At 41.1% G+C, this 26,301-nt stretch overlaps 1 protein-coding gene across 3 annotated transcripts in view; it reads left to right on the forward strand.

The window, feature by feature from the left end:
- Positions 1-21,215, forward strand: part of LOC115106058 (zinc finger protein 462-like) — an 84,257-nt gene extending 63,042 nt beyond the window's left edge. For 2 of the 3 annotated variants that reach the window (XM_029628647.2, XM_029628648.2), the window contains exons 7-13: positions 5,090-5,314; positions 14,334-14,598; positions 14,879-15,015; positions 15,324-15,547; positions 16,655-16,895; positions 17,464-17,593; positions 17,783-21,215. In XM_029628647.2, the coding sequence (XP_029484507.2) occupies positions 5,090-5,314; positions 14,334-14,598; positions 14,879-15,015; positions 15,324-15,547; positions 16,655-16,895; positions 17,464-17,593; positions 17,783-18,011 (1,451 nt within the window). In that variant the 3' untranslated portion in view covers positions 18,012-21,215. The remainder of the gene's footprint in view (positions 1-5,089; positions 5,315-14,333; positions 14,599-14,878; positions 15,016-15,323; positions 15,548-16,654; positions 16,896-17,463; positions 17,594-17,782) is intronic. The other variant, XM_029628650.2, reaches the window with a different exon arrangement.
- Positions 21,216-26,301: the final 5,086 nt, after the last annotated feature.

Below are 26,301 nucleotides of genomic sequence, written 5' to 3' on the forward strand. Positions count from 1 at the left end.
GTATGCAATAAGGCACTAAAGTGAAACTTTATGTCGTGAATAAAAAAGTGTTATGTTTGGGGCAAATCCAACACGTCACTTAGTACCACTCTTCATATTTTCAAGCAAGGTGGTGGCTGCATCATGTTATGGGTATGCTTGTCATTGGCAAGGACTAGGGATTTTTTAAAATAAAAATAATCTGAGGAAAACCTGGTTCAGTCTGCTTTCCAACAAACTGGGAGACAAATTATCTTTTCAGCAGGATAATAACCTAGAACACAAGGCCAAATATACGCTGGCATGGCTTACCAATACATCATTGAATGTTCCTGAGTTTTTACTTAAATCGTCTTGAAAATCTATGGCAAGGCTTGAAAATGGCTGTCTAGCAAGGATCAACAACCAACTTGACGGAGTGTGAAAAAATCTCTTAAAGAATAATGTGCAAATATTGTATAATCCAGGTGTGCAAAGCTCTTAGACTTTCCCAGAAATATTCACAGCTGTAATCAATTGATTCTAACATGTATTGGTTTAATACTTATGTAATCAAAATATATTAGTGTTTTATTTTTCATAAATGTTTTACAAATGTTTTTCTTCCGCTTTGACATTACAGAGTATTTTGTGTCGATCGTTGACAAGAAATGACAATTGAATCCATTTTAAGCCCACCTTGTAACACAACAAAATGTGGAAAAAGTCAAGGTGTGTGAATACTTCCGAAAAGGCACTGTAAGTAGAATTTTTACTCGTAGTTGGCTAAACAGCACAAACTGATCCTGAAACAGACTAGTGTTTTATTGACCACACCTGTGTATTGGGCTATGGGCTGTGGGCTAGTCTGAATGTCTGACTACCACAGCTGTTTGAGAATCTTAAATCAACACTAATATCGTCATTCCCTTAGGATGTCCCCTATGGGAATATCTTAAACTGAGTCTTGTGATTGAGTACATTGAATATCATAGCTATGCAAGTATTTGGTTGAGTCCAAAATGCTCAAAAAGTAGTGCACTATATAGAGAAAAGGGTGCCTAGGGAAAAGGGTGCCATTGCAGACGCAGCCTATATATTTTCTCTGTTCAATGTTATGTTTCTTTCATTAGATATTTTGTATTTTCGCAAAGGATTCTGTAGTCTACAGAAATTGATTCCACAGATGCAGCCAGTGAACCAATGCCCGAGCAGAGGAATAGATAGTCAATCATCACAAATGACAATGAGAGTACAAAAAGTAGTCATGAATGGTTGTCTACAGTTATGATTGGAAAATAACACAGAAAGATGAGTCAACAACAATCAACAGTTGATTCAGATAATCGACTTCCGAACCAGAGCCATTTAGAATTTGATTACATTTTGAAAGTGTTCTGACATGGTCTGTTGGTGGTGGTGTCAAAAACACCATGTTTTCTGCTTCTGTTGTGTATTGTATCAATCTCACAATCATCCAGCCACTTATTTGCCTGTGGGTTTTGATTGCTGCCTTGGTAATGCATAATGTTTATGCTGTGGAATCCATACCCATTGGGCACAAACTGGTTGAGTCAACGTTGTTTCAACGTAATTTGTCAACTCATTGTGACGTAGAATCTACTAAAAGTTATCAAAACTGTTGTTTTGAGGATAACATTTCAACCACAGGATTATGTCATCATGGTAACCAATTTTCACCTTGTATAAAATATGTTGAATTTGTACCTTTGAAACAACGTCATATTTTCAATGTTATATCCACCATCAGAGAAAAAAAATGATAAGCTGGGCCGCACCCTCTACTGGAGAGTTGAACTATCTACAGTACAGTTACCTATTTAGTCTCCCATCCAGGGTTTTAACTAAGGTCAGCCCTGCTGAGCTTTGTATTTGTCACTGACTACTGCCAATGTGCTATCGTGAGAATGATTATTGAATCTATCTATTAATAACTAAATATATTCACTGTTGCTATCGAAGTCCTTTAAAGGGTAGGTTTAACAGGGCAAATAAAATATAACCATACTTTATAAGTGATATATCGTCAAGGATTCTATTTAGGCCTACGGCATTTGAAGTTAGTAACAACTAACGTTTCAATTCAACCCAGGGTTCAACAAAAAATGTCCAATACATATAAGCCTAGGACTTCAAGCAAAGGTTGATTTCAGATGTAATCGTCAAGTTAATAATGAACGTGTTGGATTCACGTCTCCAGCCGAAAATCAAAGATAAAGGATAGGAATAAATCAAATCAAACTTTAAATGCACTTCATGTTGATATTTGTTTGCATTGTCAACCAAACACAATTCATTATTACTTTTGTAATACAGTAAATAGTCTAAAGTAAATGCCATCTTGCAAACTATTGTAAAGAGTTTATTTTCAAAACGGCATATCCGCCTTTTTTTTTTAAGTTTTTTTTTTTTTTTTTTACATTTGTCTGTTTTGTTCAGAAATGATTGCTTATGGGTACCTTCATGTTTGTGTAAAATATTACTGTTCTCAGTAATAGATTCATAGATTTTAGATCTGCTAAATGACAATGTCAAATGTAAATATTTTACATACAGATCACACCTTATTGTATTGAATAATTTGGATTATTTTATATATATATATATATATATATATATATATATATATATATATATATATGATGTCACAAATGTATCATTTGTACAGTTTTTTTCATAGAAAATGTAGATATTTGTTACATTTGACTGTGTAAAACCTAGCAGTAATACTACTTATAAGAAGTACAAATACAGAATATCTGACATTGTATTCCCATTTGAACCTTGGGCCAGATTCTATCAGATCCGTGCTAGCCGACACTTTCTCGTTCTAAACTTCTAACACAAGTGGGTGGCTTCGTGACAATGACCACAGGAGCAGCCGTTCTGATTTGACAGCTCTACCTCAGACACCGCCAAAGCACTACCTATGCGGGTGTCGGCTATCGCCGATTAATGCTTGATCTGACCTAGGCCTTTGTCATGCTTTTAAATAGTTGAAAGCGCAGTGTTTCAAGACAACTAAACCAAAAATCAAACATTATTTTTTTTATTGGAATTTGGTTGTTCTTTTAGATGGTTTTAAGCATAGTGATAACACGTTGGGAATTCAACAAACTACTTACTTGTGAGTGGGTGAATAAAGATTGAAATGTCATTGATCAACATCTCAACTAAATATGACCAACATTTCCTCGTTGAAATGACATGGTGTGCACAGTGGGTAACGTGTGGTATGTGAATGCTGGTTCTCTCGATAAGGTGCAAAAGTCATTCAAGGCTAGATTAGCAGAAAATGAGTGTCAACACCCCTCTTTTCAGATCCGTCGGCTGGCTCTGTCTGTCTGGCTGAAAGCTTTTGGGCTTACTATATAGTATCAAGCCTATCGATTTTCCCTTGAATGGACTGAGGGTGGTCATCATAAAAATTGTTTTTTTTTTTAAAAATGGAAAATTGTTGACAGAGGCAGATTTTTGTGTCTTGTGCTACTCGAAGTCTGAACACTGAATGACATGCTCAACTCTATACTAAGTTGGATAAAGCCACTCTCAAAAGAGTTTCTCTCTGACCAAAGTTTATGCTCCTTTGCTGAAGAGAGAGAGTCCTTGCTTGTGCACTCTGTCTTTTTCTTTTTAGCTGGGTTGAACTGTGACTTCGGCATTAATGAAATTAGAATTATATATTTGTTTACTTCATTTTAGCAGGGAGTCCCATTGAAATCAAGCCCGGCATGAGCACAATTCATAAAATGTACAGCATTCAAACATACAACGTAATAAAAAACATACAATACTACAAGCAATTTAAGAACAAACACAATGAGGTCCTTCGTTAACGGCTTGAACTGCCCTAGAGGCACCAGACCATCAAAGTGCAGGAGGCTTTGCAGATTTCCTAATTCTTTAGTGATCAACGGGACCTCTAGCGTTAGCCATCCCTGCTATTGGGTCTGGTAACTCGTATGTCTGTAATTTAACAATGAAGTAAGGTATCGTGGAAGTTTGCACTAGAAGGCTTTATAAACAAAAACAGAGCAGTGAATTGAATTACGAGACTTGAGAGAGGTCCATCCTACTTTCTGATAAAGAATGTAGTGATGTATACTGAACCTATTGGTGTAATGAAAGGTAGTGCACTCTGATAAACTGCGTTCAATACAGTGGCAGCTGCATTCATATAGACAATCTCACCATAGTCTAAAGCTGGAATGAATGTCGACTGAATTATTATTTTCTTCTATATAATGAAAGGCAAGACATATTCCTATAAAATAAGCCCATTTGTAGTCTTAATTTCATAACTAACTCATTAATAACATCCTTTCTGAAAGATTTTCGTCAATCCAGACGCCCAGATATTTATAAGCGGGGACACGATCAATGAGGGCACCATCAAATGTACATATTATATTATATATAAATCATCAGATGTATTTTTACGTGAATTAGAAAATAACATACTGTACTTGGTTTCACCTGCATTTAGTACCAATTTGAGTTCAACGAAGGCTTTCTGCAGGGCATTAAAGGCAGACTGGAGCTCCGAAAGAGCCAGAGCCGACCGCAGGGGCAATAGCATACACAACAGTGTCATCTGCATACAGGAGTATAGTATGTATTAAAAAATAAATAGCAGAAAGACAAATATTGTTTATATAGACAGTAAAAAGTACAAGACCTAAAATTGACCCTTGCGGGACACCTTTCATAATGTCAAAGAAACCTGACTTAGCACCATCAGAAGAAACCCATTGTGTCCTGTCTATCAGGTAATTTTCAAACCAATTGCAAACTGCCTGACCCAGGTCAATGTTAGACAGTCTAAGAATGAATAATGGAACGTCAACAGTGTCGAAAGCCTTTAACAGGTCTATAAAAGGGCAGCACAATGCCTTTTGTCAATGCTATTTACAATGTAATTTATTACCAAAGAAGCAACAGATATACGTAGTTTAGAGATTGGGCGATAATTATTCATGTCCGAGGGGGTCATAAAACTGCGAGATTCATGAAAAATTGATTTCATTCCTGTTTACTCTTGACACACACAGGCGTCTTTAGGTCCTTAAAAAGTGCTCTATAAAACCCTTCTATTATTATTATTTTACAGGCGAGAACACGTATAAGTGCTTGTCCTGCCCCTTCTCCTCAATGACTATCAGCCAACTGAAGGAGCACTCTCTGAGGGACCATGGGCAGGCCCTGACCCTCCCCAAGCTGCGCGCTGGCACTACCACCCACACCCAGGTTCCCCAGGCCGGCCACGATCCCCAGATCAGGCCCTTCAGGCTGGGCTCAGATCCTCACCAGACACCCCTGACCTCTGACCTTGACGGTAAGAGCTCCATCTGTAGCATCTAACAGATTGGGGGACTTTTATTGATCTTAGACTTTTTCGTTTTGTTTATTTTTGTCTTATTTATTTATTCTTTATTTACCAGGAAATTCACAATTAGATAGATCACTTTTTCAAATTAGCCCTAATTTATAATTTATTCGATGATATGCAATTTAGGAGCTGTTGACACAAATACACATTTTCAATTACTACCAGTAAGTCTTGTTCATTTCACGTCTGGAGAGCATCAGAACTCAGCAGGGCAGCCCATTTCACCGCTTTGGGAAACATTGTGGTAGGAGTAAAAGCATGGTCTTCCTCTGAAATCACAGAATTCACGGTGTTAGACCTGATCAAACAGGATATATCTTTCTGATTGTGCCCATGACTGGTTCCCAGAAGGTGTTAATCTAGCGTGTCAGGTGCCCGGCTCTCCATGTGTCCAACCGACCGTCCGCTCTGTTCTAGAATGTTCTTGGCAGCTGTCATCTGCTGCTGGCACAATGGAATTTCCCTCTAGGTGGAAGTGGAACACAAAACATGGAACACAGACAGAGCAGAGAAGCACTATGGAATGCAACCCCCATGTCACCGTTGGCTACAAAAAACAAATTAAGCATTGAGGAGGACCAGAACCCATCAAATATCTCTCTCTCACTCTCAATCTTTGTAGCAGTGGATTGCTTGCTAAACTTTTAGTTAGGTGTAGAGTTTTAAGCTATGAACGATCTCGTCTGTTGCTTGACTGTCTGTGATCGTAATGATACTAGTGTAAAACGATTTTTAAGATGACGAGCTATCGTTGCTGGAGGCTGCTACAGTTTTAATTCGATCACGCCGTTGGAGAACTTTGCTGCAATGCAGGACATTACAACCTTGTAGTGTCTTTGAAGTTTTAAAGGGCTTCTATCCTTGGCTGATCTTCTAAACTCCCCGACGACTCTGCTGCTTGCTGCTCCATGGTGGTTTTGCACTATTAAATACAGTACCAGTTTAAGGTTTGGACACACCAACTAATTTCAGGGTTTTTCATTATTGCTACTATTTTTTACATTGTAGAATATAGTGAAGGGATCAAAACTATTAAATAACACATATGGAATCATGTACTACCCAAACAAATGTTAAACAAAATCAGAATATCTTTTATATTTTAGATTCTTCAAAGTAGCCACCCTTTTCCTTGATGACAGCTTTGCTGTCACACTCTTGGCATTCTCTCAACCAGCTTCATGAGGTGGCAAGAACAGCTCAATTAAGCAAAGAGAAACGACAGTCCATCATTACTTTAAGACATTGACTTCAGTCAATGCGGAACATTTCAAGACCTTTGAAAGTTTCTTCAAGCGCAGTCGCAAAAACCATCAAGCGCTATGATGAAGCTGGTTCTCATGAGGACCACCACAGGAAAGGAAGAACCAGAGTTACCGCTGCTGCAGAGGATGGACATTAGACCAGTGGACATCTGTCCTTTGGTCTGATGAATACAAATTTGAGATTTTTGGTTCCAACCGCTGTGTCTTTGTGAGATGCAGAGTAGGTGAACGGATGATCTCTGCATGTGTGGTTCCCACCGTGATGCATGGAGGAGGAGGTGTGATGGTGTGGGGGTGCTTTGCTGCTGACACTGCCTGTGATTTATTTAGAATTCAAGGCACACTTAGCCAGCATGTCTACCAAAGCATTCTGCAGCGATACGCCATACCATCTGGTTTGCGCTTAGTGGGACAATCATTTGTTTTTCAACAGGACAATGACCCAACACACCTCCAGGCTGTGTAAGTATCAGGTTTCAGGTAAGACCCAAATGCAGACTGTGTTGAAGTAACAATGTTTATTACAGCAACAGAGGCAGGCAAACAACCTGTCAAGGCAGGCAGGGGTCGATAATCCAGAATAGAGGTACAGGACGGCAGGCAGGCTCAGTGTCAGGGGCAGGCAGAGTGGTCAGGCAGGTGGGCTCAGAGTCAGGACAGGCAATGGTAAAAACCAGGAGGGCGAGAGAAAAAAAGAGACTTGGACAAAACAGGAGCTGAGACAAAATGCTGGTTGACTTGACAAGCAAGACCAACTGGCAGCAGCCAAACAGAGAACACAGGTATAAGTACCCAGGGGATAGTGGGGAAGAAGCAAGATTTCTGGCTCTCACAGACCTGTAACTTTTTCTTTAAGAGGCTCCTCTGTCCTCCACTCGTTACCTGTATTAATGGCACCTGTTTGAACTTGTTATCAGTATAAAAGACACCTGTCCACAACCTCAAACAGTCACACTCCAAACTCTACTATGGCCAAGACCAAAGAGCTGTCAAAGGACACCAGAAACAAAATTGTAGACCTGCACCAGGCTGGGAAGACTGAATCTGCAATGGGTAAGCAGCTTGGTTTGAAGAAATCAACTGTGGGAGCAATTATTAGGAAATGGAAGACATACAAGACCACTGATAATCTCCCTCGATCTGGGGCTCCACGCAAGATCTCACCCCGTGGGGTCAAAATGATCACAAGAACGGTGGGCAAAAATCCCAGAACCACACGGGGGGACCTAGTGAATGACCTGCAGAGAGCTGGGACCAAAGTAACAAAGCCTACCATCAGCAACACACTACGCCGCCAGGGACTCAAATCCTGCAGTGCCAGACGTGTCCCCCTGCTTAAGCCAGTACATGTCCAGGCCCGTCTGAAGTTTGCTAGAGAGCATTTGGATGATCCAGAAGAAGATTGGGATAATGTCATATGGTCAGATGAAACCAAAATATAACTTTTTGGTAAAAACTCAACTCGTCGTGTTTGGAGGACAAAGGATGCTGAGTTGCATCCAAAGAACACCATACCTACTGTGAAGCATGGGGGTGGAAACATCATGCTTTGGGGCTGTTTTTCTGCAAAGGGACCAGGACAACTGATCCGTGTAAAGGAAAGAATGAATGGGGCCATGTATCGTGAGATTTTGAGTGAAAGCCTCCTTCCATAAGCAAGGGTATTGAAGATGAAACGTGGCTGGGTCTTTCAGCATGATCCCAAACACACCGCCCGGGCAACGAAGGAGTGGCTTCGTAAGAAGCATTTCAAGGTCCTGGAGTGGCCTAGCCAGTCTCCAGATCTCAACCCCATAGAAAATATTTGGAGGGAGTTGAAAGTCTGTGTTGCCCAGCAACAGCCCCAAAACATCACTGCTCCAGAGGAGATCTGCATGGAGGAATGGGCCAAAAATACCAGCAACAGTGTGTGAAAACCTTGTGAAGACAGAAAACATTTGACCTCTGTCATTGCCAACAAAGGGTATGTAACAAAGTATTGAGGTAAACTTTTGTTATTGACCAAATACTTATTTTCCACCATAATTTGCAAATAAATTCATTAAAAATCTGGATTTTTTTTCTCATTTTGTCTGTCATAGTTAGTGTACCTATGATGAAAATTACAGGCCTCTCTCTTTTTAAGTGGGAGAACTTACACAATTTGGTAGCTGACTAAATACTTTTTTGCCCCACTGTACATGTGTCACATATCATCTATAGTTGTATGTCCTGCTCTATGAAGGGTTAATAAATGTGGCATAACTGTGGCATAACCACCCATGTCAAATGCGACACAACCCACTATGTCAAATATTACATAAAGCTGTGTTTTAAGTAACGCATAATAAAGGCTTTATAAATCATAATAGATTGAGGCTTCACAAAGAATGTATAACCTTGTCATGCATATTTGTAGAGCATTGCAATGCCACGATAGTGGGTTCCATTCCCGGGACAGCCCATGGAAATGTATGCACGCGTACACATGACTGCAATTCGCTTTGGATGAAAGTGTCTGCTAAATTGCATACATTATATTACTCTAAACCAGGATGGCCCAACCGTTTTTTCTCTTGGGTGCATCGCCAAAATTGAACCTGACCTCAACTTTCCCTAAAATGCTGGACTACAGGATGAGACACTTTAAAGTGCAGTCATGCACAGCAAATGAATGAAATGTATAAAATTACATTGCTGGAATTTTGGAAACTTAATATATGTGTATTGTTTAAAAAATAAATACAAGGAAATGTATGGTTTAACTATGTTTTTAATGTTTATATGTGTTACTTGTTAGTGATAATTCCCTTTATGTATGTGTCATGAATGACCAAAAGTGTCTGACTTGATATACTGAACAAGTGTCTGTCCAACGTTTCATGAGCTGACATAAAAGATCCCATACATTTTCCATGAGCACAAAAAGCTTATCTCCCTCAAATTTAGTGCACAAATTTGTTTACATCCCTGTTAATGAGCATTCCTTCTTTGCCAGTATAATCCATTCACCTGACAGCTGTGGCATATCAAGGAGCTGATTTAACAGCATGATCAATACACCTTGTGCTGGGGACAATAAAAGACCACTCTAAAATGTGCAGTTTTATCACACAACACAATGATGGGGACGATAAAAGGCCGTTCTAAATTGTGCAGTTTTGTCACACAACACAATGCCACAGATGTCTCAAATTTTAGGGAGTGTGCAATTGGCATGCTGACTGCAGGAATGTCCGCCAGAGCTGTTGCCAGAGAATTGAATGTACATTTCTCTACCATAAGCCTCCTCCAACATTGTTTTAGAGAATTTGGCAGTACATCTAACCAGCCTCACAACCACAGACCAGGTGTAACCACACCCGCCCAGGACCTCCACATCCAGCTTCTTCACCTGCGGGATCGTCTGTGACCAGCCACCCAGACAGCTGATGAAACTGTAGGTTTGCACAAATTTCTACACAAACTGTCAAACTTCTTCAGGGAAACTCATCTGCGTGCTCGTCGTCCTCAGCAGGGTCTTGACCTGACTGCAATTCGGCATCGTAACCGACTTCAGTGTGCAAATGCTCGCCTTCGATGGCCACTGGAGAAGTGTGCTCTTCATGGGTGAATCCCGGTTTCCACTGTATCGGGAAGATGGAAGACAGCATGTACGGGTATGTGGTTGAGCAATTTCCTGATGTCAACGTTGTGAACAGAGTGCCCCATGCTGGCGGTGGGGTTATGGTATGGGCAGGCATAAACTACGGACAACAAACACAATAGCATTTTATTGATGGCAATTTGAATTCACAGAGGTACCGTGTCGAGATCCTGAGGCCCATTGTCGTGCCATTCATCCGCCGCCATCACCTCTTGTTTCAGCATGATAATAGCTTGACATGTACGTCCGTGTGTTCCACTTACCACCAATATCAAGCAACTTCCCACAGCCATTGAAGAGGAGTGGGACAACATTTCACAGGCCACAATCAACAGCCTGATCAACTCTATGTGAAGGAGATGTGTCACGATGCATGAGACAAATGGTGGTCACACCAGATACTGAATGGTTTTCTGGTCCACACCCTTATCTTTTTTTAAAGTTATCTGTGACTAACAGATGCATATCTATATTCCCAGTCATGAAATCCATAGATTAGGGCATAATTCATTCATTTCAATTGACTGATTTCCTTATATGAGCTGTAACTCAGTAAAAGATTTGTTGCACGTTGCGCTGTAATTTTTGTTTAGTGTAGTCAGTAAAGCGTCATATGATAAATCTTTATGGATGTTTTATGAATGACCGAAGCTGTCTCACTTCAAACAAAGTATTACAGGACACCTACATAGTGTCAATACATAGGTTATTAATGCTCTGCTGATAAATGAAGTGTGTGTGTGTGTCAGAGCCAAGATGATTTGGAGTAGTCTTACGTGAGACTACCGCACCAGGTATTCGTCTTCTGTTCCCATGTTGGAGAGCAGGGCTTGATTGCAATCTGTTACAATGGTGCCAACTTGTTGTGGCTGATCTTTCAGCGGGAGAGTGGGTGAATGTGTCAAAGACCTGACTTGGTCCATCAATGCACGGTATGGCTCGTTATATAGTTTTGTGTGTGTTTGTGTACTGAAGAACAGGTGATTTGCTTCCAGAAGAAACACACTTTCAATTTCCTTATGTTGGGGGCTTTCACCAAGATAAGTATTTTTTGGTATAATGCCGTCTCCAGGCTATTGCGCACACAGCACATCTAAGCCTGAGATATCAACCATTCAATGTTGGCCTTAGAATTCTATGGTCACGCCCACTATGGGAGGGACCTTACTGAGTTTTCACTATTTAAGACAGCCACAAAGTAATCATTATGGCTATACCCTGTCCATTTCTATAATTTCTCTTCTTAAAATTGGATTTTAAACTTAACCCTAATTAATGAAGGCCACGTTTGATGCATTGGTCCACCAGACCTTCCACGCGTGGTGGACCAATGCATCAAACTTGGCCTTCATTTTGGCCAAATTTTTGGCCAAATATTAGGTGTAATGTGACGAACATGACTTCACTTTAGAGAGTGTGCCATCCTTCAGCACAACATGTCACCCTTTATAAAGCACATGTTTATATCATATCGAGATAGAGGGTTATGTCACCTTTGACACACAGTAATGACACGTTTATGAACCCGTTGTAAAAGCATGACATACAGTTACAGATGCTTTAACACATTTATGTAGTGCTTATGAAAGCCTTATGAAGCCTTTATAAGCTGAACGTCATTTCAAGCGGGACCCAGTTTTCTTTCCCAAGTAAGAAAGTAAGAAATGCATTTTTTTTTTTAAATCAGTCTTTCTGCTGTCTTCTGCGCTCGCTTCATCTTGGCACTGCTGAATGAAGTATTTTTCACATGCAGACATCCTTTCACCGGTACTTGGTTTTATTTATTGATGTGGTGTACTCTGGAAGTAGGACAAGTAGATGAGGTTGCTCATTGATATTATACACTACACTGGGAATGGGAGGGGACGGAGGGGGAGTTGTGGTGACAATCACAGGCACTGTTCTGGGATGTTATAGTAGAGCTGTGATGGGGTTTGAATTCCATTCCAGGATCATCTGGAATTCCAGAAGAAAAACCCTGCACACTTCAAATCCATTCTGATTCTGAAGCGATGTTTACTTATTTGGGTCTTTGGGTAAATCCTCATACTTCTCAGATTCTGGAAGGGTGTTAGGAAGTTATTGTATCCTGGTTAATGGTAAGATTTCCTCCATGATTATCATTCACCATGTCCACACTCGGCCCTTCTCTGTAATTACAGTTGAAGTCGGAAGTTTACATACACCTGACTACGTTTAAACTGAGTTTTTCACAATTCCTGACATTTAATCCTGTCTTTTTTATTACCTTTATTTAACTAGGCGTGTCAGTTAAGAACAAATTCTTATTTTCAATGACAGCCTAGGAACAGCTTCCTGTTCAGGGGCAGAAGGACAGATTTGTACCTTGTCAGCTCGGGGTTTGAACTTGCAACCTTCCGGTTACTAGTCCAACGCTCTAACCACTAGGCTACCCTGCCGCCCCAAGGTCTTAGGTCAGTTAGGATCACCACCTTATTTTAAGAATGTGAAATGTCAATATAATAGTTGAGAGAATGATTTATTTCAGCTTTTATTTATTTCATCACATTCCCAGTGGGTCAGAAGTTTACATACACTCAATTAGTATTTGGTAGCATTGCCTTTCAATTGTTTAACTTGGGTAGCCTTCCACAAGCTTCCCACAATAAGTTGGGTGAATTTTGGCCCGTTCCTCCTGACAGAGTTGGTGTAACTGAGTCAGTTTTGTAGGCCTCCTTGCTCGCATACGCTTTTTCAGTTCTGCCCACAAATTCTCCATTGGACTGAGGTCAGGGCTTTGTGATGGCCACTTCAATAGCTTGACTTTGTTGTCCTTTTTGCCACAACTTTGGAAGTATGCTTGGGGTCATTGTCCATTTGGAAGACCCATTTGTGACCGAGCTTTAACTTCCTGACTGATGTCTTGAGATGTTGCTTCAATATATCCACATAATTTTCCTCCCTCATGACTCCATCTATATTGTGAAGTGCACCAGTTCCTCCTGCAACAAAGGACCCCCACAACATGATGCTGCCACCCCCGTGCTTCACGGTTGGGATGGTGTTCTTAGGCTTGCAAGCCTCCCCCTTTTTCCTCCAAACATAACGATGGTCATTATGGCCAAACAGTTCCATTTTTGTTTCATCAGACCAGAGGACATTTCTCCAAAAAGTACGATCTTTGTCCCCATGTGCAGTTGCAAACCGTAGTCTGACTTTTTTATGGCAGTTTTGGAGCAGTGGCTTCCTCCTTGCTGAGCGGTTTTTCAGGTTGTGTCATTATAGGACTCATTTTACTGTGGATATAGATACTTTTGTACCTGTTTCCTCCAACATCTTCACAAGGTCCTTTGTTGTTGTTCTGGGGTTGATTTGCACTTTTCGCACCAAAGTACGTTCATCTCTAGGAGACAGAACGCGTCTCCTTCCTTAGCGGTATGACGGCTGCGTGGTCCCATGATGTTTATGGGACAAAAGAAATCAGCCAAGACCTCAGAAAAAAATGGTAGACTTCCACAAGTCTGGTTCATCGTTGGGAGCAATTTCCAAACACCTGAAGGTACCGCGTTCATCTGTACAAACAATAATACTAATGGAAATTTGGAAATTGCTCCCAAGAATGAACCAGACTTGTGGAGGTCTACAATTTTTTTCTGAGGTCTTGGCTGATTTATTTTGTTTTTCCCATGATGTCAAGCAAAGAGGCACTGAGTTTGAAGGTAGGCCTTGAAATACAGCCTATCACAAGCTTCTAAAGCCATGACATCATTTTCTGGAATTTTCCAAGCTGTTTAAAGGCACAGTCAACTTGGTGTATGTAAACTTCTGACCCATTGTGATACAGTGAATAATAAGTGAAATAATCTGTCTGTAAACAATTGTTGGTAGAATTACTTGTGTCATGCACAAAGTAAATCCTAACCGACTTGCCAAAACTATAGTTTGTTAACAAGAAATGTGTGGAGTGGTTGAAAAACGAGTTTTAATGACTCCAACCTAAGTGTATGTTAACTTCCGACCTCAACATTTTATGATATTAGTATTTAGCAGACACTTTTTCCAAAGCGACTTACAGAACTGTCAATATTGACAGTGACACACTTCTCTCTCTCAGGTGCTGGGTACCTGCATGAGACAGTGGACGTGAGGCGGCAGCTCAGTCACTACCAGGTGGCGTCTTGTAGTCATGTGACATCCTCTAGCCCTACCGCCCGGCCCCAGGCTGTGAGCTCTGACACCCGGCCGGACGGCATCCTGACCTGTGAGTTCTGTGAGTTCAGTTCGGGATACATGCAGAGCCTGAGACGCCACTACAGAGACCGACACGGAGGCAAGAAACTGTTCAAGTGCAAAGACTGCTCCTTCTTCACCTGCTCCAAGTAAGGAGATGAATGTTACTGTGACAACATAAGATGGTCTCTTTTTGAATTTCAATCAAGTCCTCTTTCCATTTTCTCAAACCGCATTTCGGACCTTCTCCTCCAAAGCATTTTGAGAAAGTGAAGAAGAGAGTGGACGTACGAAATCACGGAGAGACAAATTGGGAAAGAGCCTATGTCTTCCTTTTCTTCTTTTTATGATGGTTGGTTGACAACTGAGTTGTGGGTTGTTTTTTCTTATGTCCATTCGGCCTCACTAGATCTATTCTGTTCTTCTCAGGTCGACATTCACCATGCATGTGGAAGCAGGGCACACTGTGGTTCCTGAGGAGGGTCCCAAAGACCTACGCTGTCCCCTCTGTCTCTACCACACCAAATACAAGAGCAATATGATCGACCACATCGTCCTGCACAGGGGTAAGCCAAGACAAAACCTGTGGTTACTTGTTTTATGTGCTCAAATATTGTTAAGACCATTTAGAGGAAATAACTGTTAGTGCCAGGTGGAAGGAGCTCATTGAGTCTCCCTAAAAGTCAAAGCTGTACTAGTATTTTAGTGCTTGACATCACACCGTATTGTCGCACACCAAAATGATTAGCTATACTTATTAAGTTACATCTTCACAGTTGGAGGTGCTATGATTCTGTTGACACAATATTTATCTCTTTCTCTCTCCCCCTCCCTCCCTCACTCCTTCCCTCTACCCCCTCCTTCCCTACCCCAGAGGAGCGTGTGGTGCCCCTGGAAGTGTCTCGCTACAAGCTGTCTCGCCACCTGGCCGGCGGGGAGTTCCGCTGCCACAAGTGTACCTTCACCTGCTCCAGCGACCAGAGCCTGCAGCTGCACCTCACCAAGCACAATGAGATGAAACCCTACCAGTGCCAGCTGTGCTACTACGACAGCAGGCAGCGCTACCAGCTGGACACACATCTTCGAGAGGAGCACAAGGTAGGTCAGAACTACAAGTCCCAGCATGCACCCTGGCTCAAACCTACAGTCAGCTGTTTTAATACAAGTACCTGGATAGCTAGCACTTGGTAGGATGGGTCGGCTTTAAAAGAAAATGATCCAAAATGACCTGTTTAAAGCAGGCAGTTTTCTAAGGATGTCACCCTGAGACAGTCACGAGGTCGCGTCAACTTGTATACAGTTCCGTTTTGGCACACCTTAACCTCAGAGATGAAAACGCAAAAGGCTTGGATACCTTGATTGTAAAACAATGGCTTCAATTGGTCTTTAGTGTTTTTAACATCAGTGTCTAATAAGTTCTGAGTTATTTCAGTACTGTATCATGATATCTCCATGACATGCAGATCAAATGTGCTTACCGATAAAAGGATCTGTAGTCATACAAAGTAGATCATGCCAGATTATTCAAATCCCACACACATATGCTTGGTAGGAAGAAGCTGCCTGCTATCTATTCTGAGTGCATATCACAAATAATAGGTTTAATTTCCCTTAGTCCCATAATGGGGATAATGCATGAGATGCTGAGCGAGGTCACATGGCATTTCATGAGGTTGAAGTATACATTAAACTTAAAAGGGCACAGACTGAGACAGCAGTGCTTGCTCCCTTTCAAGGGAAGGAAGAGAGAAATTACTCTTACTGTGTGCTCATTGTTGGCCAATTACAGCAACTCTTTCTGACACGATACCTGTCAATCATAGTGTGTGGTGGAGTGCTCATAGATTGTAAAATAAAAATGTACTTCTTGTTGAATAATAGCATTATATACAGTACCACTAAACATGAGCAACTTGAACTGCCTGTAGAATGTGTATTCAGAGACAGTCCCATTGGGCAGCAGATTGAAATGACTTCATTACAACCTGTTCACAACCAGAATTTATTGTATCAGTTCAAAGTAATACCCAATGGGGTCTTCATACTCAGTGATGTAGTGGGGAAAAAAGAAACTGCCATTCACGGGGAATAAAGTAGCACTTTTACTCTCAAGGCGTTTACTTTCCACTGCAACACTGATCATACTGATTAATCAATTATTCATTAATCAATCAATCATACCTCTTGTCTTTTTTTGTTGATCAGGTGATCCGTAACTTTGAGTTGATGGGGCAAGTCAACCTGGATCAGCTGGATGCTATAAAGGAGAGGAACAGTAGTGCCGAGGAGGAAGAGGCGATAGAGGAGGATGGATTAGGAGTGATGGAGGAAGAGATTGTGGAGGATGAAGTCGAGATGGAGGAGAGTATAGATGAAGAGCTAGAGCAGAAGGAGGAGAAGAGGATTGAAGAGGAAGAGGCAGAGGCAGAAAAGCCAGCTCCAAAAGGTTAACAAGGATCTTCATCATCATTATTGATATGACTAACAACTCAGTGGCCTTGTGGTTAGTGTCCGCCCTGAGATTGGAAGGTTGTGAGTTCAATCCCTGGCCGAGCCATACCAAATACTGTAAAAATGGGACCTGATGCTTCTCCGTTTGGAACTCCGCATTAAGGAGATATATTGGGGGTAAGGCCCTGCGATAGACTAGGGTCCTGTCCAGGGGGTGTACTTGTACATAAAGCTGCCTCTCGCTACAGAAACAGGAGATAGTTTCCTTCCCTATGAGCCATTCTGGCTCGCACAAGCAAAGGCTCATGCAAGCCTACTTACTTACTACTAACAATATGACTAACAATGCCAAATTGCATCTCTGTTGGCTGCTACCAAAAGGTTTGGGCTCAGTCCCATTTCAATGCAGTCAATTCAGAAATTCCAATTCAGTTACTTCCTGAATTTAAATGGGATTCACTCCAGCCTTGTAATCTGACATGACTGGGTCTCTGCTGTATCTGTCTGGACTGATATCGTATCATACGCCCCTCTCATCATGCTGATCTCTGTCTGTTCCCCAGACGTCCCAGTAGTTTCCCCCAGCAGCAGCAGTGTGACTGCCTCCGCTGAGAAGCGCTTCCCCTGTGAGTTCTGTGGTCGCTGCTTCACTAACAGCATAGAGTGGGAACGGCACGTCCTCCGACACGGCATGTAAGTCTCTTTCTCTCTCTCTCTTCCTACCTCCGTCTCTCCTTCTGCCTCACTCACATACTTTCTCCCTCCCTCCCCATCTCTCTCTCCTTACCCCTCTTCCTCCCTTCCTCTTTCTTCTGCATGTTTTCCCCCAATATTCTCCTGTGGTAATGGACATTGACCTTTCCCCCTCTCATCATAATACAGGACTGTTACCAACAGCAGAACAGACACTAGCACCACCCCCGCAATAGACGCATCAGCCTCAGCTCTGCCTTCTATTGGCTCGTCGACCATTGGGACGATGACGGACAGAGGATTGGACCTATCTAGCAACGGCATGGAAGTGGGGAAAGAATATGCCTCCGACCTATTACAGAGTAGTAACAATCTGAATGAGGAAGACAACAAAGAAATGCTTGAAACCAAAAAATGACATATAAGAAGATGGAAGAGAAGAGTACTGGGGCCTAACATTGTAGTCACTTTGCTAGAGACTATACATTAGGTTGTATTGATATTGATATTGGGTTGGGTATCAAAAATAGGCTGCTAAAGAAAGAAAAGAAAATTATGGAAACAAAAAAGAATTGTCACCTTTTGGAGTACTGTTAGATTTTAAGTGTTACATATTGGAAACTATAGGTTGTGTTACATCCTACATTTTTTAAATGGCTGAACCTTAAAATGAGTCAATGGTCCCGTAGGACAGATGTTAATATATTGGTAACCAATAGTGAATGTTACTGTAAAGCACACATTATGGTCAAATCTGCAGTTTCTAAAGTTTAAAGTCCGAGATCATGTCTACTAACTACAATATTTTGTAGAAAGAAAGAGTGGGTCACATTTCCCAAAAACGTGTTTGAAATTGTGGGAAGAAATGTTGGGGGGAATTTTCTTTTTATATATACGTAGATATACTGACCCCTTGGAAGTTCCAAATGAGGGATTCTATAAACATAGATAACCTACTGTATGAACTACCACATTCAGTTCCCTGACGCCCTTTTAACCTCACTGCTACCAACAAGATCCTAATATACTTATAATCCCATCATCTAGTGTTGTAATATTGAGGGACAGGCCGTGTGTGAGAGATGACTCGCCATGATCTGGGCCTGTATTCATAAAACATTTCAGAGTAGGAGAGCTGTTTTGCCTTTTAGATCAAACTGAATATGATTATATGGACATGGGGGACCTGATCCTAGATCGATCTTCTCAGCTGTCACTCTCCACCCCATCCATACTAGCTGTAAAACCACACAGTAGAACGGTTTCTGTGATTTGACCCGGATGTTAACTTTACATTAGTTAACCTTTTTATTTTTAGCCTTGTGTTATTAATCAAGTAGAATAATTCCTTGAGGAATAGTTGCACCTTATTTGTCGATAGTATATTTCAAACTTTGATTTGTTACATTTTTTTAATAATGACTCGACTTTTGCCCCAAAGTTTATATATAGCAAATTGTTATATACAGTAGTACCCTTGAATATGATAAATATGCCTTCGGCCTTAGGCATTCCCAGCACTTCCACTCTTTAATACAGCTTTTATTGTCTTTTGTCCATCCTCTGACAGTTGTAAATTTGAAAGTGAACTGACACAAGTGTCCCCACAACATGATAACCAGCAGTTGAATCAATAATGTTTATTATTGTGCCATTGATTGGTTTCCTTGTTATTTTTGTTTATCGATAACAAGTCAGATGTTGTTGTAAAACCTACACTGTAGTCTGTGACACAGTGCATGTCATCAACGTCAGACGAACATAGAGGGAATGCTGTACATCCTGAAGTTATAGTTTCTCTTTCTGACATTAAACATGGGGGGAAATGGCATGATGCAAGCAGATAATTCACCTCATCAACAGATAATTGTGACAGCATTTCTAAGAGAACGTGTAAGTACGCTAGAGAAAAGGATTATAAATGTGACTGACCAGCCATGTGAAAGTACAACACTTAGGTGTTTAACTTACATTTTGCAGTGTACAGTGCTGTGTTCTATGATTCTATTATTGTGTGTGAAGATGATTCTGAAGTCTGGTCTCCTGTATGCTTTTTAGACTACGCTGTTTTGACAAATAAGGCAGAGATTGTATATGTTAGAAGTTGCTGCTCAAATACCCCAAAGCCTTATTAGAATAATGAATAGCAATTATCTCAAGCTTCGTCAATATAAATGCTTTCCTTCCAACACTGGTTGGTTGGAACCGATACAAACCAATACAAAGTGATTGACAGTGTATCTGTAATATGACTCCTTTGAGTCGTCAAAGGAGAAACGCAAAAACAAAACAAAAATGGAAATGTGCTCTTGGTACCAAAATATTTAGCTGGCTATGTTTGCTACAATGTTCTTTCCTGAGTAACGAACCATTGTTGCAAAGGGGGTTGGAACCCAGAGACATAAATACATGTATATATGGCTCTGGTAAAATCCTAGTCCCCTATAGGGTGCATTCCGAGAGTCATGCATGTACATATGTGATATGCAGTTGTGTATAGAAAAACAAACTACTTGTCAAGTGTTTGAAACTGTGGTGTTTCAGAAAGGAAATGTTTACCTTTTTCCTTTTAGGTGTTGGTCTCATATTAAACAAATAAACAAAAATAGATCAAGTAAAAACATGAAAACCTTTGTGGAGTGAGCTGTTTTTCAGACTCCCAAATCAAAACGTTATAATAAGCTGTTGTACAACGTCTGGTTGATAAGAAATATGTCTTCTTTTATTTTGTACCTTTAAGAACAACAACATGGGGGTGATTTGGTGCTGAATCTTTTACCCCTCCTCCTTTAAAAGGACTAGCTTAGCTTTTTAAACATGAACCCAATAGAGAAATGTTTGTTTGAGGAAATAAGCTTTTTTGAAGTGGGGTTAATTTGGGATTTTGTAAGGTGGTTGGAACTGTCCTGTCTCTCTGTATCCCAAATTGGTTGCTTTTCCATTGTCCATTTTGAATAGACATCTGTTAAATACTCACTGTATTCAGTGTCCCACTGTACCATAAGGTGATGAGACTTTGTTGGTCTCAACCCTTCCTCCCGCATCCCAATTGAACCCCTGCTCGTCATAGCACACTGGATACTTGTATGTATATATTTAGTTTGTTTCCATGATGTTTCTCTTCTCTTCTTCTCTTCAGACTGTTCTCCATTGTTTGACTACCTTAGATTCTCCATCTTGCCTTTCTCCTGTGAAAATCTGATTCCTGATGGTGGGTTGTGATATTACCTAGAATGATTGTTTACAATTGTATTCCATTTTATCTCTGGATATTCTGTAAATATTGTAACTCATTGTCTTTTTTTAACTTGTTAATAAAGTTATCAGATAACGGTACTCTGTAGTTGTTGTTGTTGATGTCAGGGATTATAGTTGCGTTCTGTTTGTTGTTTCCAATCGGATATAGCTGTTTTATGTGTCTCTGTCACAAATTCCCAGAAATCGCAGGTCAATCCGCGTAATAATTTTTTATTTTGAATTGAATGTAATATTTTATGTTGTTCTTGTCTATAACTGTTCTGTACTTTGTAATGTATTTGTATGTTTTATGTGGACCCCGGGAAAAGTAACTACTGTATGAGCAGTAGCTAATGTGGATCCTAATAAACTAAACTAAACCATTGTTTCAGGTTACTGACACTCCAAAAACAATTCTTTGTACAGGCCAAATCTATTAGTATGCCTTTCCCAATAGCTGTCATGAATTGTAATGCTCGAAGCGAAAGCAAGCTTCCAAGAAAGCAGATTACAAACATCAATGCTTGCTTTGGACAGAATTGGATGAGATTCTCAAAGATGAAATCATACAAAAGTGTTTCACAATCACTGCTATGCAAACAATTGTTATCCTTAATTCATTATGTATTATTTAGTACTCATCCCATCCCTCATGGTTGCTAATCATTTGTTAGTGTAATAATTATTATTTTTGGATGATTCCAGAGAATGAGAAATGGATAAATATCAAATACGTTTGCTTGCTGCAGTTGTCGTCCTACAATGCGGCTTGTTTGAATGTGTCTGTCATAGACGGTGGCAATCTTCTGTTAGATCAAATGTCTTTATGCATCTTCAATCGTCTGTTAGTGGAGTGATGCACCCATCCCTTGGTGGCAGAGGACAAAGAGAAAGTTCAAAGGAGAAGCCATCCCAAATGGCACCCTATTCCCTATATAGTGCACTACTTTGGACCGGGACCCATAGGGCTCTGGTCCAAAGTAGTGCACTATGTAGGGGATAGGGTGCCATTTTTATTTGCATAATCCTTTGTCTCTCCCGTCAGTCACAGATTATTTTAAATTATGTGACAAACATTCGGTAGACTGTGAAACCAGCGGACCAAGCCAGGCTATATTCACAGCTGGGACTCCCTCCTCATCTGTCCATAGATCTGAGAAAGTGGCCAGAGAAGAGAAAAAGGATAAAGACAACTGTCTGTTCTGTAGCTACCAGAGAGATGAACTGTCCTAGGGCAGGGTAGTTCTAGAACTCCCTAGTAGGATGTCTGGTTAAAACAGCTATGGTTTACTTTCACTGTCAAAGATTAAACTGACGTGACCTAATCAATCTGATAGTGATAATCGATATGAGTGAAGTCTCGATACGAGTGAAGATCTTTTATGAAGATTTCATAGGAGTTTTTATGAACCCTTTAGATGAACTACCATGCCAATGTCAGTCCCTACCCCAAGTTGACAACACATATTCTACTCTACAACTTGTTCATTTTACCATCCTCTCTCTATACAGGCAGTCCTGTTGGATTGTTGCCACAGAGAGAGAGTCCTCAGAGCAGCTCATAATAGTCACAACAGCTTGTCCACAGGAAATAGCTACGGAGTGAGAAGACATCCCAGTGGTCCATAATTCTATGTTCCACCTGCCCAGCTAACAACACGTTCCCACAACTTTAGAAAATGTTCCCTTAATTAACTAAGGTTTGCAGAAGAATGTTCCTGTGAGGTTCAAGGAATGTTTCCAAGAGACCATTGCCTTAATGTTAAATAGAACTTACCCAGAACATTGTTACCATGTTCTGACAATTTGAGATATGAGGCCTCCCGAGTGGCGCAGTGGTCTAAGGCACTGTATAGCAGTTGCTAGCTGTGCCACAAGAGATCCTGGTTCGAGTCCAGGCTTCTTTTGCAGCAGGCTGCGACCTGAAGACCTAATGGGGCGGCACACAATTGGCCCAGCGTCCGGGTTAGGGGAGGGTTTGGCCAGCAGGCATGTCCTTGTCCCATCACACTCTAGCGACTCCTGTGGCGGGCTGGGCGCATGCACGCTGACACGGTCGCCAGGTGTATGGTGTTTCCTCCGACACATTGGTGTGGCTGTCTTCCGGGTTAAGCGGACATTGTGTCAAGAAGCAGTGCGGCTTGGTTGGGTCGTATTTCGGAGGACGCGTGGCTCTCGACCTTCGCCTTTCCTGAGTCCGTCGGAGTTGACTGTAGCTACCGATTGGGGAGAAAAAAAATTGAGAGCGATTTTTTAAGATATGAATGTTATAGACATGTTTCATGGGAACGCTGCAATAACAGTAATGTGTCAAGTTTTCCGTGGGTTAGGAGAATATTCCATCAACGTCCCACAAAACATACACAGAACTTGGATGCCATGTTCTCAGAATATAAGATGTTAACGTTCTTGACACGTTTCATAGTAACTTTGCGAGAACATTTCTGTGTATCAGTTGTCAGGACATCGCCTGATTGTCCAAAAGAAACGCCCCCCCCCCCATACCCTGTTACTGTTGCCAAGTCAATGAACTATAACTATACTAGCCCAATAGGCACATGCTCTAGATACTGTATATCCCTTATTGGGACAGTGGTTCAGGCATTAGTGAGTTTCAGACTTGCTAGGGGAGTCACCCTACTCTCACATTTTTAGCAATCTTAATGTAATTATTTGGCAACAGTTAAAACACACCTATCTGACCTAATTACAATTAATTTCTCATTAACACACGTTTGTTCTACATGAAATATGTGGTGTTAGATTTCAAAAAGACGATAGTGTTCTCTTTGAGATGCTCAGCTATATACAATCAATAAATACTGATAATTGAATGTGGTCATAATTCGTGCTCAAGGGGAAATCCTATGGATTCCCATCTTTCAATGAGAAACTACTTTTATTAGATCAGATAGGTGTGTTGTGTAACTGTTGCCAAATAATGACATTAAAGAGCAAATTCCCCTAAAAACATATAATTTTGAAAACAGCCTATGTGGCATCGATATGAGTCCGAAACATTTATTCTACTGTCAAAATGTACTACAAAGTGTACATTTGTTACATTTTGTCATAAAGTCAATCTTATCCAAAACAGAGATTGTGAGACTTGTGGTTGTGACTGCATCACAACATAAATGAAGGTTGGGTTTGCTTCAATCCTACCCACATGCCCACAGCTGGCATCTATAAATTACACAATGTACATGGGACAATATGTTAAAATTCCAATAGCTCCAGGTTTCAATGACTTAAAAACCTCAAACCAACTATAAATTGTAGAAATTCATATACATATATTGAAAGGTTTTCATGAGAAAACTAAAAGGTGTGCAACATGAAAATATTGTCTAATTTACATTGTGTCATTTATTGACGGTCCCTAACTAGCCCCTGAGGCAGGCTATCCAAAGTCAAACTTTGCCACAGTGTACACCAGCCGGCTGAAGCTAATTGGCAAAATAATTTCTCTAACTCTTCCCACTTGTGAACACACACACAAAACACCCATATCAAACCACAACCTGAAACCAACTCATGTTGGAATGGTTGCTAGAATTTCTTAATGAACCAAATCCATTACAATGCCAAATTAGGAAGTGCAGGCCCTTTTAACATGTTTTGCTAAGAATGTGAGAGTCAATGGCCTAGGGGTCTCAAACCTAGGCCATCAGCATCAATGAAGGACACCCTAACCACTGTCCCAATAAGGGATATCCCTAGGACATGTACTTATTGGGCCTGTATAGTTAGGCCCTGTCCAGAAGAAACCCTAATCCCACCTCCCTAGGCACTTGTCGAGAGCTTCAAGTTCCTCTGTGTCCACATCACTAAGGAACTATCACGGTCCACACACATCAACACAGTCGTGAAGAGGGTACCCCAACTCCTCTTTCCCCTTCGGAGGCTGGAAAGATTTGGCATGGGCCCTCAGATCCTCAAAAAGTCCTACAGCTGCACCATTAAGAGCATCTTGACTGGCTGCATCACCGCTTGGTATGGCAGCTGCTTGGCATCTGACCGCAAGGCGCTACAGAGGGTAGTTTATCAGTATATCCCTGTCAACCAGGACCTCTATAACAGGCAGTGTCCGAGGAAGGCCCTAAAAATTGTCAAAGACTCCAGCCACCCAAGTCATAGAGTGTTCTCTCTGCTACCACACGGCAAGCAGTACCGATGCACCAAGGCTGGAAACAACAGGACCCTGAACAGCTTCTACCCCCAAGCTATAAGACTGCTACATAGTTAGATAGTTAGTTAAATAGCTAACTAATAGCTACCCAGAAGAATCTGCATTGACCCTTTTTGCACTAGATCTTTTGACTTATCACATAGGTTGCTGTTACTGTTTATTATCTATCCCATTGCCTAGTCACTTTATCCCTACCTATATGTACATATCTACCTCAATTAATATATATATATATATTTTTTATCTGCATTGTTGGGAAGTAAGCATTTCACTGTTAGTCTACACCTGTTGTTTACGAAGCATTTTGTAGATCTGATAGGTGTAAGGCTGTAAGCAATAGGGTGAAAACACTCCGAAGTAGATCTCAGCTCTGTTAAAAGTACACAAAAAAGACAACTTTTGGTGATTATAGTCATTCCGGCACCGACAGAGATGGCCGCCTCGCTTCGCGTTCCTAGGAAACTATGCAGTGTTATTTCTTACATTAGTACCCCAGGTCATCTTAGGTTTCATTACATACAGTCGAGAAGAACTACTGAATATAAGATCAGCGTCAACTCACCATCAGTACGACCAAGAATATGATTTTCGCGACGCGGATCCTGTGTTCTGCCTTTCAACCAGGACAACGGAATGGATCCCATGCGGCGACCCCAAAAAACGACTCCGTAAAAGAGGGAAACGAGGCGGTCTTCTGGTCAGACTCCGGAGACGGGCACATCGTGCACCACTCCCTAGCATTCTTCTCGCCAATGTCCAGTCTCTTGACAACAAGGTTGATGAAATCCGAGCAAGGGTAGCATTCCAGAGGGACATCAGAGACTGTAACGTTCTTTGCTTCACGGAAACATGACTCACTGGAGTGACGCTATCGGAGGCGGTGCAGCCAGCGGGTTTCTCCACGCATCGCGCCGACAGAAACAAACATCTTTCTGGTAAGAAGAGGAGCGGGGGCGTATGCCTTATGGCTAACGAGACGTGGTGTGATCAAAGAAACATACAGGAACTCAAATCCTTCTGTTCACCTGATTTAGAATTCCTCACAATCAAATGTCGATCGCATTATCTACCAAGAGAATTCTCTTCGATTATAATCACAGCCGTATATATTCCCCCCCAAGCAGACACATCGATGGCTCTGAACGAACTTTATTTGACTCTTTGCAAACTGGAATCCATACATCCTGAGGCTGCATTCATTGTAGCTGGGGATTTTAACAAGGCTAATCTGAAAACAAGACTCCCTAAATTGTATCAGCATATCGATTGCGCAACCAGG

This window comes from Oncorhynchus nerka, linkage group LG4, assembly GCF_034236695.1.
Source record: "Oncorhynchus nerka isolate Pitt River linkage group LG4, Oner_Uvic_2.0, whole genome shotgun sequence".
In the NCBI taxonomy this organism is placed as follows: domain Eukaryota; kingdom Metazoa; phylum Chordata; class Actinopteri; order Salmoniformes; family Salmonidae; genus Oncorhynchus; species Oncorhynchus nerka.